This window comes from Psammomys obesus, unplaced genomic scaffold (assembly GCF_907164565.1).
Source record: "Psammomys obesus unplaced genomic scaffold, mPsaObe1.curated_primary_1811, whole genome shotgun sequence".
NCBI lineage: Eukaryota > Metazoa > Chordata > Mammalia > Rodentia > Muridae > Psammomys > Psammomys obesus.
The window spans coordinates 1,142,026-1,157,884 of NW_026594143.1; the positions used below are offsets into that span (position 1 = coordinate 1,142,026).

General features: G+C 36.7%; 1 protein-coding gene across 1 annotated transcript in view; it reads right to left on the bottom strand.

The window, feature by feature from the left end:
• Positions 1-15,859, bottom strand: part of Fam120c (family with sequence similarity 120C) — a 112,006-nt gene that overhangs the window by 19,242 nt on the left and 76,905 nt on the right. The window contains exons 11-12 of the mRNA XM_055617916.1: positions 5,324-5,438; positions 1,313-1,522 (exon numbers count right to left, since the gene is read on the bottom strand). Coding sequence (XP_055473891.1) covers positions 1,313-1,522; positions 5,324-5,438 — 325 coding nt within the window. The remainder of the gene's footprint in view (positions 1-1,312; positions 1,523-5,323; positions 5,439-15,859) is intronic.

Sequence of the window (15,859 nt, forward strand, 5' to 3'; positions counted from 1 at the left end):
GTAAGGGGAGCAGGAACTGTCTCTGACATTAACTCAGTGGTCAGCTCTTTGATCACTTCTCTCTGGGAGCAGGGGGTTGCAGCCTTGCCAGGCCACATAGGAAGACAATGCAGCCAGTCCTGATAAGACCTGATAGGCTAGGGTCAGATAGAAGGAGAGGAGGACCTTCCTTATCAGTGGACTAGGGGATGGACATAGGGGGAGAAGGGAGGGAGAGTGGGACTGGGAGGAGATGAGGGAGGGGGCTACAGACAGGATACAAAGTGAATAAGTTATAATAAATAATAAAATTTAAAAAGAAAAGATATAACAATAAGGACATCACGAAATGGTTGACTGCGGGTAAACAATAGGCTAGGTCATTCTTTTAAGGAAGAGGCAAAACAACAACAACAACAACAACAAAAACACTTACAGAGCCTTTTAATCTTTCCCATACTCAGGATTGGAGACCCTTAGCTCTGATTAGGTGTATACATATACCTAGTTCCAGAGGTTGGTAAACTTCTGGAAAAGTTACGTAAGTAAATACTGTAGGCTTTGTGGCCACAGCTGTGTCTGCCACAGCTACTCTTCTCTGCCATTCTAGCATGAAAGAAATCACAGATATGTAAATGAATGAATGTTCCAATAAAATGCTATTTATAAAGAACAGGGGCAGGATAGAAATAATTTGCTGATCTCTGCTCTGGTCCATCAGCTCATTCCCCACTAAGTAGATAAAATAGTGAATAAAGTTTCTTTTCTCTTTCTTTTTTCACCTTTCCTAAGGTTTATTATAAAGCCTACTTTATCATCTATTTCCTACTCTTTTTCTACTTTTTCCCCCCAAGATAGGATTTTTCTGTATTGCCTTGGCTGTCCTAGAACTCACAGAGATCTGCCTGCCTCTGCCTCCCATGTTCTGGGATTAAAGGTGTGTATCACCACTGGCAGTCTCTCTCTTCTAACTCCCCTTTCAGTAAAAAAATTATCACTTAGAAAAGTGACATGCAGTATGTGTAAATAAAGAAAAACGAAATTTCAATAATTCCTGGAAGGGCATATTGTATAGTATATGTGGGAAGTCTATGGAGAAGAAAAATCTCAGTAAGGAAAAAGTTATAAAAACTTTAAGTGAGGATAAAACAACTTTCCAATACATGATTTTTGTAATAGACATACACTAAATCATAGTCTTTGGGGACCATGTTGATTAAATTTAGCTTGGGTCAGACATGTTTCACTTCTGTTCCCTACTGCCCAAACGTTTTAGCTCCTTTCCCCCTTCATGACTTCATCCACATAACAGATCAGAGGTGTGGATTGGTACCTGGCCATCACAGAGTTCAACCAGGGACACTCGCTCTCGGCCTGCTTTGATGAGCTTGCTTTGAAACAGCTTTCCATCAAAGTAAATCCAGGGGCAGCAATGTTCCCAAGGGACTGGCTGGCCACAGGCATCATTAGCAAATAGAGCTGTGTCAACCCCACTCATGAACAGAGCAGCAAGCTGGATCCCTCGAGCATCCAGTTTCTCAATCTGGAACCATCAGAGAGAAAAATATTAAGAAACTACAAGGAAAAAAAGAAAGAAATGAAAACACTTTACATCTAAAACAATCTAAAATCTTATGGCCACACATGGTTGGTTGCAGTTAAAATACAGATGCCCTAAAATACTGTATAAAATTATCTTTAGTGTATGTTTATATGCAACATAAATAAATACTATAGTTAGATTTGGGTCCTATCCCAAAATATTTCATTGTATATATGCAAATATTAAAAAGTCTGAAAAAATCTCAAACCTGAATTATGTCTGGTCATGTCTATACATTTCAGGTAAGAAATACTTAACCCAGATTGTCATTGGTAGCATTGATTATTATTCCTGTCATGTTGACTCTTCCAGTTAAACTATAACCTGTTGGGCTGTCAGGATGGTTCAGTGGGTAAAGGCACTTGCTGCCAAGACTGATCGCCTGAGTTTGATCTCCAGGACCCACATGGTAGGAAGAGAAAACCAACTTGTTCAAGTTGTCCTCCAATCTCCACATGTACTTCAGGGCACACATGTACCCCTCTGCATTGTCCTCCCAAATAAATAAATAAATAAATAAATAAATAAATAATAAATGTGAAATAGCTTTAAATATTGGTCTTACTCTATAGCTTGGGCTGGTCTCACAGTGTAATCCTCCTGCCTCAACTTCCTGAGTAGTAGAGTTAGTTATGAGCTGCCATACATATTGCCTTTCAACAGTCACTTGAGTGAATAAGTAGCTTTTGTGTCCACCTTTCCTTGAGATAATTTAGAGGATACTCATTTTGCCCATCAAATTTGAAATTTTCAAAAAGTAAAAACCAAAAGAATATTCAATGAAATAAATGGGAAGTCTTAAAAATGCTGAGGAATATACACTGCAACTAAGTAATATAGAGTAAGAACTCTGAAAATGTTCACATCTGTCAACTCAGAAATTTACTTTTAAGAATCAATTCTAGCAAGGTGATGGCATATGGACTCTGGAGGCTGAGGCAGGATGGCTGCTACAAGGTCCAGGCCAGCCTGGACTAAGACAATATATCTTCTCTCAAACTAACCAGCCACCCAGCCAGGCAAGCAAAAACAACTCTCTTCTGCTACACATGCTGGAGTACAGCTATAGTCCCAGCTACTCAGAAGGCTGAGGTGATAGGAGCTTCTGAGCCTTGACATTTGAGTTCAGCCTCGGTAATGTAGCAAGCTCTATTTCAGAAACGAAAACATTCCAAAAATCTGAAGCTTTCTGAGTGCTGACATGATGTCAAAATTGGAAGATTCAATACCTTGTCTCATGTGGCAGGTATATAGTCAAAATACAGATACACTAAAACTGTTGTACAGGATTATAGACTATATTCTAAGAAAGTGCACATGGCAATAAAGCTCTATGCATAAACATGGAATTATCATACACACTATATAATATATATAGTATAAGGAAATAATTTAAATGGCTAATATTATAATGATATTAAATGATATATCTTTATGGCAGAAAAAAATTACTTACTTTTTAACACATAGGAAACATGCAATATGATAAGTAAAAAGAAAGCACAATACATTTCTCTCTCATCAATCAAAAGTTAAAGTTGATCATAGTGCTTATTTAAGGCTAGTATGTCAGATGGTTCAATAGAAAAGTTGATGCATTTTCAAGTCCCTTTCTGGTTGTGATTTGGCATGAATAACTGGTCTAGGACTCAGAAATATATATGCTATCAAAAGAACCATCCCACATGTGTTAGGTTGTTGAATATTTCCTTGGCTGACCTAATTTAAATTATGATGCTGCAAGTCTCTCTCTCTCTCTCACTCTTTGATGTTTGTGGGTGAACCCAAAGCCTTTTCCATCTTAGCCAGGTATTCTACCGCTGAGCCGCAGCCCAACTTCAAGTCTATTTTACTGTTTTGTTTGAAATCACCACATACTGCAGTATGGTGTCATACTCTTTACCTTCCTGCCTCCGATTTTAAGCTTGTGCCACCTTGCTTAGCTTGTTCTTTCCCTCCCAGAAGCCATCTCCCTCTAACTAGTCTAATATTAAAGCTATAAACTATCTGTGCTGGTTAGCTTCTTCTGTTTTGTGAACTTGACACATCCTAGAGTTCTATGAGAAGAAGGAACTTCAGTTAAGAAATTACATTCATCACCTTGCTCCTTGTGGGGGAACCTTAGAGAATTTTCTTGATTAATGATTAATGTGTGAGCAAGCCACGAGGAACAGGTCAGTAAGCAGCACTCCACCATTGCCTCTGCTTCAGTGCCTGCCTCCAGGTCCCTGTCCTGAGTTCCTCTTCTGGTTTCTCTCAGTGATGGACTATAAAGTATAAGCTGAAATAAAACCCTTCCTCCCCCAAGCTGGCAATAATCAATGTTTTATCACAACCACACGAACTTTTACAAACTAGTATACTACCCTCCCTATTCAGCTGCAGGTGCATTCTACCATATCTGGTTTGATTTTGTAAGTCTTACTGGATTTGTCCACTTTTTCTATAGGGCTGGAGTACTGGAGTGATTAAAAAGGAGAAAACAAGTCATCTCTCACTGTGGATTTCCAAGTGACCAACTTTTTATGCTCCTGCTACCATGACTTGATGAACATGACACCCTTAAACTGAGCTAGAATAAATGAAGAAATGAATGAATGAATGAATAACTATGTTTGTCACAGCAATGAGAAAAGTTACAAATATAGGCCTCAAGGGAGCATAGCTACTAAAACCAGGGAAGGGGTGTTTTGCATTAATAGCTAGTATTTATATACAGTATATTTAAAATATACAAACATATAAGATACTTTTCTATTTACACACATTATTTTACTTATTATCTTTACATTCCCAAGGGTAAAGAAACAGAAGGTAAGAAAGCCAAGTCACCTAGACAAAATTAGGCAGATAGGAGGCAATGATTCAAGATTGAAGCACAGGGCAACCTATCTTTATAGTCCAACTGCTATACGACTATCTTCTACTTCTTGCAGTTCATGGTATATTCATTTTCTTCTTTATGCTTTTCTATATTTCTCCCAGTATTCACTACCCTTTATTAAGTTTGTGTGTTGGGAGCAGGGGCAAGGATGAGGAGGCTCCACAGATAGAGGCACTTGGACACAGGACTGATCACTTACATTTAATCAATCTATCTCCCAAGGTGGCAGGAGAGAACTGACTACTGAGTGTTGTCATCTGACTTCCACATGAATACTGTGGTACAACAGGCCTACAATCACACACTAAATGAATAAATACAAATGAAGTAATGGGAGCTAGACATTTACTCAGAGACAAGTAGTGACACTAAGGTCCCTGCAGCTTATCTTATATGTGATAAACCTTACCATGGTTTACAAACCTTCCAAAATCTCTACCTTTTCTGTTTCTTTTCATTCATCATTATGGGGAGTGTATAGCAGGCATCTCTTGGTTTTATTAATAGAAGTTTCTATCTGGGTAAGGTAAATAAACATTTACCTCTAGAATTATTTTTCTTTAGCTCCAAAAGAAAAAAAAAACTTAAAGTAGACCTAGGAGCTTATGAAAGAAAGAAAGCAAGGTGAGCGTGGAGGGACACACCTATTATCTCAGCACTTGGGAAGTAGAAGCAAAAGGATCAGGAGTTCAAGGTCATCTTTACTTATTATAGCAAGCTCAGGCCCAGCCTGAGACCCTATCTCAACAAATAAACAAAACCTAGGGCTGGAGAAATAGCTTACTCAGCCACTAAAGGCTGGGCTCACAACCAAAAAATAAAATAAAATAAATTTAAATGAAGGTAGAATAAATTACCTTGAGTTCTTGAAGCTGATCTGGTTCATAGAGCTGGGTAGACACTGCCTGTGCAAGGAAGGTATCAAGTTCATGGCGATGCAGGATTCTACCACCAGGCCACTGAACCATGTATCTACAAACAAAAACATCATTATTTGATCACAGTTCTCATCATTCATGTCACAGACACTTACTAAGAACCTAAAATGGTGCCAAGCATTATAGCACATACCTGCAATCCTATGAGGAGAAAAGGCAGGAGGATACAGAGTTCTAGGCTGGCGTGAGCTTTATGGCAAGACACTATCAGAAATGATAATAAGAAGGGCTGGTAGAAGAGAGCTTGCCTGGTATGCGCACAGCTCTGGAATAAGTCCCTCAAACTCTAAAACAAACACACACACACACACACATACACACACACACACACACACACACACACACACACACACTCCACAAGCTTAACAGGAATCAAACTCTGGGCTAATTTATAGTGATTCCAAATCTGAGTGGTAGAGGAGATAGGCATGAACAATATTGACAGTGCAGTATGTTGTGTATCAAGGAAAAAAAAATGCACAGAGCTCTACAAGAACACAGACGTGTCCCAATGGTCAAGGAAGTCACCCTGAAAAACTCTCAGCTGGAGCAGAATTTCAAGGGGATTGTATAATTGAGTGAGACACAAGGCAGGGTGCTCTAGGCTCTTCTAGGAAAGAGTAATATAGAGGCATGATTTGGCAATGATGCACCTGGCTTGACATTGCTAAATGATAGTGGGTAAAATTATAAAACAGGCCACTACATCATAGACAGCAAATAAAATCATGGAATGTAAATCTTTGTCATCAAATAGTAGGAAGATATTTAAGGACTGTCAGCAGGAAAGCAATACTGGCAGGTATATCAGTTGAGGTGACTAAATCTGTGGCCAAAGATGGACTAAACGAAGGAGGTAATGAAGTCCTTTGGGGATGAAGATAAGAGCTATCAGTATATAAACCCAAGCCTCGGTCATGGGAATTTCTTTTTTCACAGTGCCAGGAATGGAATCCAGGACTACATGCATGTTAGGCAAATGCTTTGTCACTTCTAACCCATGACTACAGGTTTTACAGGAGGACAGTAAAGAGAACAGCCCAAGACTGACTCCAAGAACTCTGGCTTAGGAAGATGACATGGCACCATTTTTAAAGACAGGAAATCTAATTAAAAGACATGAAATTTAATTAAGTACCTATTCATGAGTATTTGAATTAACCTAGGAACGGAATGTGTCTTACAATTATAGATACTGAGAATGTAGAAACAGGTGGAAAAATCCTACAAATATATCAGTATAAAATATATACTCAACTCCTTGAAAACTTATAAGAAAATGAACATGCACAACTTCTAGAGTTGTACAAGATTCTGGAAACTTGGCATTTAAGGCAAGAGGTGGCTGGAGCAACACATGGAATGTATTCTTGGGGACTCTGGTCCACTTACTACAGCCACCATCTGGCTTGGAATCTAGAAATCTCTCTGAGCTACTGTCCTTTCTGGGGGTGGAGGGGGTGGGAGCGGGTAGGTGTGGGTGGCGACACTATAAGCATCCCTACCACCAATACTTTTATCTAAGCTCAAATTCCTTTGCATGTTACAATGATTCTGGAATGGCAGGAGTGACAACAAATCCTGTGACTTCTTTAGCAACTATATTCTAAATATCTAGGATACGTAGGCAGGAAGTCTATATCCCACAAAACTTTCCTTTGTCTAGAGCGTTTTGTGTCATCTTTCCTGTTCATACATTGTCCTCTTGGAAAATTTATTCATACTTTATAACCTATTTTACATTTTCTGGTAATATATCACTTAGCTATAATTCATAGCAAGTATCTTTCTTAAAGTGTTCTTTTTACCATTTTTTTTGCCTTGAAGACTGTTTCGTATAATTTTTTTTTTATTTAGCTTTACTTAAGCTTTTATTTTCAAACTTTTTATCTTAGTTTGTTGGCAAATGTAAAGCAAGCAAGCAATCAAGGAAGCAAGCAAGAAAGAAAAGAAGAAAGGAAGAAAGGAAGAAAGAAAGTGAACACAAATGCATTTATATTTGGAGAGCTCAAATGTTACCATCAAGCTATGACACAAAAAGTATAAATAAAAGACATTTAAAATTATAGACTGTGTGATTAACAGAATAAAATTGGAAGGCTTTACTGATTATCCACAAAGAATTTATTCAAGTACCTATGTGAATTACCAGGAGGTCTAGGATCTTGACGTTCTTGATCATCTTTGTTTATTATTTCTCACTTATCATGAACCTTTTAGTACGTAGTACAAAGGGATATTGGTAAATATTTATTGGATGAGTAATGTATAAATCAGGTCATACTAAAACAAATGGCAAATAAAAGGCAAAACAACAACAAAAACTTAACCTTCTGCTTCTGAAGCAGAATTGTTTGAATTACATACATCTTGAATTTTTTTTTTTTAATGACCTAGTCAACTATGAGAAAAAGGCAAGCTCACAGAAAGTCTAATACAATACACAACGCAGGATCATACAGGCTGTTCTGAATGTTGACTAAACATATCTAAAGAATCAAAGAAGGCTCTACAGAGGAGAAATTAACTTACTTTATTAGGGATTAGACGTTTGTGCTTGGTTTGATTTATACTCCAGCGTTAATCTGAAATTTCTCTCTAGCCTTAGTATAAAGTACAACACAGCAGGTGCTCAATAAATATTTGCTCAACAAATAAGTCACTGTCAGCATACGCTAAGCTCCATTTTGGAATCAGTGCTGCTTTTCAACTAGTGTTGAATAAATTATGAGAAATTATAAGTCAACAGAGTGTAAGGATAGCAAAAAATAACAATTACTATGAAATATACCAGTATTTATAGCTGGTCATCATGTACTATTTTCCAAACTATATGATTCCACTGAGGAGTTTCTTTGGCAAAACTATATCATAGAGGTTACAGAGTTGGTAAAGAATACTTCTTTTGGCTTTTGCGGAGAACTTGGATTTGGTTCCCAGCACCCACATGGAGACTAACAACCATCTGTAACTTCAGTTCCAGAGGATTAAATGTCCTCTTTTGGTCTCTATGGGCAAGACATGTACATGGTACATAGACATACATGCAGGAAAAACACCCATACATATAAAATAAAATAAATAAATATAAAAAACAATAGAGCCTATATTTTTCATTTCCAGTGAGTTACATAATTACACATAATAATGCAACTATTGTACATTCTATTATAATTTATACAGTAAGGTATAATTTATTTACATATAGTAAGTTCCTGTGATATTGTAGACACATAGATAGGACCATTATTTGTATAGAATACAGTGGTAAAGAATACATACTTTGAAGGCTGACTTCCTTAGCATTGAGATTCTAGTACTTTGTGACTGTAGTCAACCGCTTAACCTCTGGAAGACTTAGTTTGCTAATCTCTAGAATGGAGCTGATACTGCCTACATCTGAGAAGGTTGTAGTAAAGATGAACATACATGTAAAAGCACTCAGCATTAGTACACAGGACAGTATGTGGTTCTTCTCATTTGGTAAAATTCTTTTATTAGGTACTAAATTCTTATACATAGAAAGACTTGTTATTAGCCTATTAATTTTGTGTTTGTTTGTCAAGCCAATATCTTACTGACTTAAATTATGCACATGATTAATACTTGGTAGTCTTTCCTTTTACACCATTTCTATTTTTAATTGTAAGTAACATAAATAATTTCATTTTGATCCTAAACTTTCAAGTTCATTTTGATTCAGAAAAATATAAAAGGCTGGAACTGAGTGGTAAAGCTTTTTTGAAAAAGGAGGTTTGATACTTAACATTGTAAAACAGGAAAGTATAAAGAAAATGAAAACCAAAAATAAAATGACTAGCAACACGGCCATTATGTATGGCTATCCTTAGTTCTACAGACCAAAACACCACAAAAAAGACCTAAGATAAGAGTTTGATAAAGTCCAACTCATGCATATTTTCTCTTATGAATCAGTCTTTTTTTATGACAAGTCTAAGAACTCTTTACATAGCGCCAGATCCCAAGTATGTCCTGCTTTCTTTTCCTTTTGCAGTTAGATAATTTTGAGTTCATTGGGGCTTTAAGTTATGGTCCAGTATTTTTCCTGAATACAGATTAATGTAACTGCTCCAACACTAATTTTTGGGGAAAAAAACCCTCAGTCTAGTGATCTGCTTCTATATTTGTCAATATCAATTGAATATATCAGTGTGGACACATATTCTGGAGTTCTCTGTCCCACAAAACCAATCTTTAGCAAATAGCTCTGTCTGTGTCTTAGATACTTATAATAAGCCTCCATTTTCTAATCTCCTCCTTTTTTTCAAGATTGTTTTAATTATTAATTATTAAGGGTCAGTACCTATTAATTATTTATAGGGTCAGTACCTATTTTTTTTTTCTGAGACAGGGTTGTACTAAGTGTCCAAACTGGCCTTGAACTAGGAACAAGGGATCTTTTTACTTTTGTCGAGTAGCTAGGGTCTGTGCCCATGTGACTTCACTTTTGATATAAACTTAGAATAAGTTCATTGAATCTAAAAAATCTTGTATGAAAGCTATAGATCAAAGAGAACGGCACATTTATAATAGTAAGATGTCTAATCCACAAACTATCCATCTACTTACATCGTTTGACTTTTTCAGAAACATTTAGCATAATAATTATTTGAAGTGCTGGGGGTTGAACCCAGGTCCTCACATGAATGTACTCTACAATTGACCAGCCCTCGGCATAAAGATTTTAAGGTTGATTCATGATCCATAAATTGACTTAGTTGCTATATAATTTTTCATTGATTGACATACCTCAGTACGTTTGTCCACTTACCAGTTGATATACAATTAGGTTCTTTGAGCTTTTTGGCTATTATTATTAATATTTCCATTAATATTCAAGTATTTCTGTGGGCATATCTTTTCAGTGCTCTTGGAGCAATAGCTAGGAGTGAAATGAATGAGTTATCTGATATATACATGTTTAAACTTTTAAGAAAATAATAAATTTGGGGCTGGAGAGATGGCTTGGTGGTTAAAAAGGTTTGTGGCTCTTCAAGAGGACCCAGTTCAGTTCCCACATTAAGTAGGTTACAACTACCTTTAACTCAAGCTTCAGAAGATGATGTCCTCTTCTGGCCTCCACAGGCATCTGCACATACATGACATACACTCATAAACACTCCTACACACACACACAGACAGTGACACACACACACGCATGCTCACATGCACACACACACACAAAATACAAAATTTTAAAAAATATTAAAGAAAAACAAACAAACAAACAAACCAGATGGGCATGTTCCTCACTGATAAAGCATTTCTTACTGTGTGCAAAGCCATGTTTTTTTTAAAAAAAAAAAAAACATTGAATTTAAAATAAGAAAATGGCAAAGTAGTTTCAAAAGTAGTTATACCTCCTGTAGTTTTTCAACATTTAAAAATATTTGCTATGGTCTTTTTAATTATAATCCGTTTGACTGAGTGAAGTAGTATCTACTATTATTATCCCTTTTCTTCAACAAACTGCTGGAAATCTTAGGGTAATAAGGCAAAACCAAAGAGCTCTAAATAGGGAAGGAAAAATCAAACTGCCTCTGTTTTCAGAGGTACAATCTCATACTTAAAATATCCCACAGAAAATCATCAGATCTGATAAACAATTTAAACAAAGTGATAAGATACAAAAATCAAAATTAGAAAAACAAGTAGCCTGCATACTGATGGAAAGTGAACTTGCTGAGAAAGAAAATCATAAAAATAATTTAACTTAAAATAACCTCAAAAGAAAAAACGAATAAAACTACACCTAATAATAAATCTAACTCATCAGTGGTTCTCAGACTTCCAATGCTGTGACCCTTTAATACAGTTGTGGTCATGTTGTGGTGCCCCAATCATAAAATTATTTTCATTCCTACTGCATAACTATAATTTTGCTGCTGTTATGAATTGTTATGTAAATATCTGAAATGTAGGATATCTGATCTGCAACCCCAAAGGTGTAGTGACCCACAGGTTGAGAACAGTTAAACAGACCAAAAGACTACACTAATAATTATAACACCCCAAAGAAACAGGACAAAAGAAGAAAGGGTCCCCCCATGTTCATGGAGGAGTTAATAGTGTTAAAGTTGCTATGCCAATGAAGCTACAGATTCAGTGTAACTTCCATCAAAATATCAACAGCTTTCTTTACAGAGAACAAAAAAAATAATCCTCAAAATCATATGGAAGTAGCAAAGACCCTGAACAGAAAAAAAGCACTTTTAAAGTTATCATAACACCTAACTTCAAATTATACTACCAAACCAGAGTTAATAACAAAAATCATGGTACTGGAACAAAATAGGCATGGATAGCAATGGAACAGAAATCAAGGACCATATGTATAACCCAGATCTTCAGGAATTTGATTCTTGGCAAAGGTGACAAAAGCATATACTGGAAGCCAGAATCATTTGAATAAATGGTACTTAGAAAACTAACAACCCTGTGTAGAAAACTGACACTGGCTCCCTCTTATTCTATGTAAAACTATAAGCAAAATAGATCAAAGACCTTAACATAAAGCTGAAACTACTAAACTAAAAGTGGGGAACAGGAGAAACACTTCAAGATGTTGGCACAGGTAAAATTTTCTGAATAGGATGCTGATAGCTCAGTGAAAGAGGAACTATAGACAATAGGATTGCATCAAATTCAAAACGTCCGTATAGCAAAGAAGAGGATATAATGTGCATGTTCATATTCACAGCAACAGTGTTTGCAAATTAAGTTAAAGAGTCAGTTTAGGTATCCATCAATGGATGAGTAAATAAAATGTGCTGTTTATATAGTGTGGTATAATTTGGTCTCAAAGAATGAAATTATGTCATTTGTAGGAAAACTGATGAAACTGGAGGTTATAATATTGAATTATTTAGGCCTGGTATTCACTTTATTGGTAGATTTTAATTAGTAATTTGAGTCCTGTTATATACTTGCTGAAATTTTCCATTTCTCTTTGAGTTAATTTAAATAATTTGTGACTTTCTAGCAATGTGTTAATTTTATCTATCTCTTAATTTGTTAGCATATTACTCCCCATACTTTATTTTTCCAAGGCCAAATAATATGCATTTGCCATTTTAAATTTCAGTTATTTGACACTTTCCTTTTTTCAGTCATGGTGGGAGGAATCGTGAGAGAGAGACAGTACTGGGGGTGTGATCAGAATTCACTATGTTCGAAAATGACAATGAGACCCCTTGGGATGTACAATTAATATACCCAAGAAAAAAAACCTGAACAAAATCGTGTATTGTTTGACTTTATTCTTTTTGTGTGCTTCGTTGTATTTATAGCTAATGCAGACTTAATAGTTCCCCTCTTTCTGATTCTTTGGGTTTACTCAGTGTGCAGTGCTGGGGAAATCTGGGACCTCATACATGTCAGGTAAGTGCATTCCTGCCAAGCTGTACCCTTGCTCCACTGCTTAACTACCAGGCTCATGCAGCTCTCCTCGCCCAGCCTCCCACACAGCCAGGACTGGCTATGTGTAGAACTCAATTTTGGCTTTTTTTCTAGTTTAGTATACAAAATTAAGTTATTGGTTTGAGGTTTCTTCTTCTTTTATATTAAAAGCACTTACAGCTATATATTTATCGGCATTGTTTTAGGTGCTCATAAATTATCATGTTGCCATTTTTTTCTTATTCATCTCTATTTTCTGATTTCCTTTGTGGTTTCTCCTGTGACTTATTATGCAGGATTGTGCAGTTCCAATTTTTACATACCTGTGACTTTTTTCAAATTTCCTTTTATAAATTATTTCTAATTTGCAGCTGCCACAGATCATATTTTGAATAATTGCAATCCTCTTACATTCATCCCATCTTGCTCTGCAACCTAACATATTGTCTATTATGTACAATGTTCCATGCTCACATAGAAATGATGTATGTATGTACCACAACTCTGGTAGTGTTGGGTTGGGGATTCTATAGATAACTATAGGACTGATTTACTATGTAGTTCAGGACTTTTATGTCTGAATTTCTTCAGTTATTCTTTATCCATTTTTGAAAATAACATACTGCACTCTATAATTATCTTTTTGTTGTTGTTTTGGGGTTTTTGGGAGGCAGAGTCTCTCTGTGTAGCATTGGCTATCCTGGACTCACTTTGTAAATGAGGCTGGCCTTGAACTCACAGAGATCCAAGTACTGGGATCACAGGCATGCGCCACCACACCTGGCTTAATTATCTTGTAAGTCCACTCAGGACTGAGCTCAGAGCCATGTGCATGCTAAGCATCCCAGCTGTTATTCTTTAATTGTCCACGTCCATTTATATTTTTCCTTCTCTTTCTTTCTATCTTTTTTTCTTTTTCTGTTTTTTTTTAAAGGGTTTCTCTGTGTAGCCCTGGCTGTCCTGGAACTCAGTCTGTTGACCTGCTATAAGCAAACATCTAGCAGAAACCATTTAAGAGAAGAAAAATATTTATTTTAATCATGGTTTCAAAGGGATAGGTGATAGGAGGGCATTGGCTGATCGGCTTGCATGATGACACAGAGCTGGGACAAAAAAGTAACATAAAGGGACTTCCATCCAGTGATTTACTTCTTGTTAACTAGGCCTCAATTGTCACAGTTCTGCCATCCTCCAATGAAATATTCATATTTTAATCCATTAATGGTTTTTGTTGTTTTTGTTTTTGTTTTTCAAGACAGGATTTCTCTGTGTAGCCTTGGCTGTTCAGGTACTCTCTCAGTAGACCAGGTTGGCCTTGAACTCACAGAGATCTGCCTGCCTCTGCCTCCTGAGTGCTGAGATTAAAGGTGTGTGCCACCATGCCTGGCTGCATCAGAGTATTAAAGCACTCACTAGGTTAAAACCCTTATGTTCTGTTTGTCTCTGGCTATGTCCTCAGATATACTTAGAAGTATGCTTTGCTAATCTCCAAGGTGTTTCCCAATTTTATCAGGTTGATGTGTTTTATCATACCTTCATTAATTTTGTAACCATGGCTTTATTCAAGTGAGATGGGTTTTTTTGTTTTGTTTTGTTTTGTTTTGTTTTTTTGTTTTTCCTTTTAGTGCTAGAGTTTAAACTTGGGGCTTTGTGTGTGTTGAGCAAGCACACCACTACAGAACTACACGCCCCAACTCTTCATTTTGGTTCTTTGAAAATACTTATACTGCTTTTAAGTGTTCAGTCTCCTTTGAAAGCCTGAATTGTTTGTTTGTCACATATTTGTGTTTCTTAGCATTGCTTTTGGAGATCTGTGGATTGATCAGGAATGGTCAATATTATTAGTGAAATTTTCTCTTGTTAACTTAAGCATATTTTCCATGCACAGTGCAACATTTGATGTCTCTGTTGAAAGTTTTCTCTTTGGTTTTTATCCTAACTTGACTTTGTGTCACTCATGATGAGCAAAAGCCAATAATTGGTTAAAGAATATGATTAAGTCTACTCAGCCAGTTAGATTTTTACCTGTTATCACTGAATACATTTCAGGAGTAAGACTTTTACAGGGCCTTTAGGATATTACACACTTCATCCCCACATTCAGAAAGGGAAAAGTAACATGCAGATCTCTTTCAGGTCACGTCTAAAAAGAGTCACACAGACTAAAAGGATACATTTAATTTTAGTCTTACATTTAGCTTCTTCGTAGTTATTCTCAGGCTATCTTTAGTCAGAGGTGGTATTTCATTTGTGCTATAGAGGCATGTATCTTTCATTGATGGGTCTGAATGTATGGGTCTTTAGTGAATGACTTGATGTTTGTCCTGTGTCCCGTCCTGATCTAGCATGTACAATTTTTCTGTTCTCAAGTTGACTGTGGTTCCAGGAAGACAAGAGGCTGGTTTTATTTTGTTTTGTTTTTTGAGACAGGATTTCTCTGTATAGCCCTGCTATCCTGGACTGTCTTTGTAGACCAGGCTGGCCTTGAACTTAGAGATCTGCTTGTCTCTGCTTCCTTGAGTGCTGCGATTATAGGTGTTCACCACCATGATGGACTGAGGCTGATCCTTTTTATGGTTCTTGCTATAAAACTTCCAGATCTTCTGACACTTTATTATGTCAGTTACCTACCAGCCTCCTATTTGCTTATTATTAAGACCCCCTATGCTTTCCACATAGTTGTAGGCACAGAGTTCTCCAAATCTTATTCTAAATCTTATCAGTCTCCACTCCCTTCATTTCCTGGTTAGGGTTTCTATTGTTGTGATGAAACACTATGACCAAGTGCACTGTTCATCATCAAAGAAAGTCAGGACAGGGAATCAAACAGGACAGGAACCTGGAGCCAGGGGCTGATGCATGGAGGGTGCTGCTTACTGGCTTGTTTTCCATAGCTTGCTCAGCCTGCTTTCTTACAGAACCCAGAACCACCCACAATGGTCTGGGCCCTCCCATATCAATCACTAATTAAAGGAAATGCCCTATAGTCAAAATTTATGGAGGCATTTTCTCATTTGAGGTTTCCTCCTTCCAGAT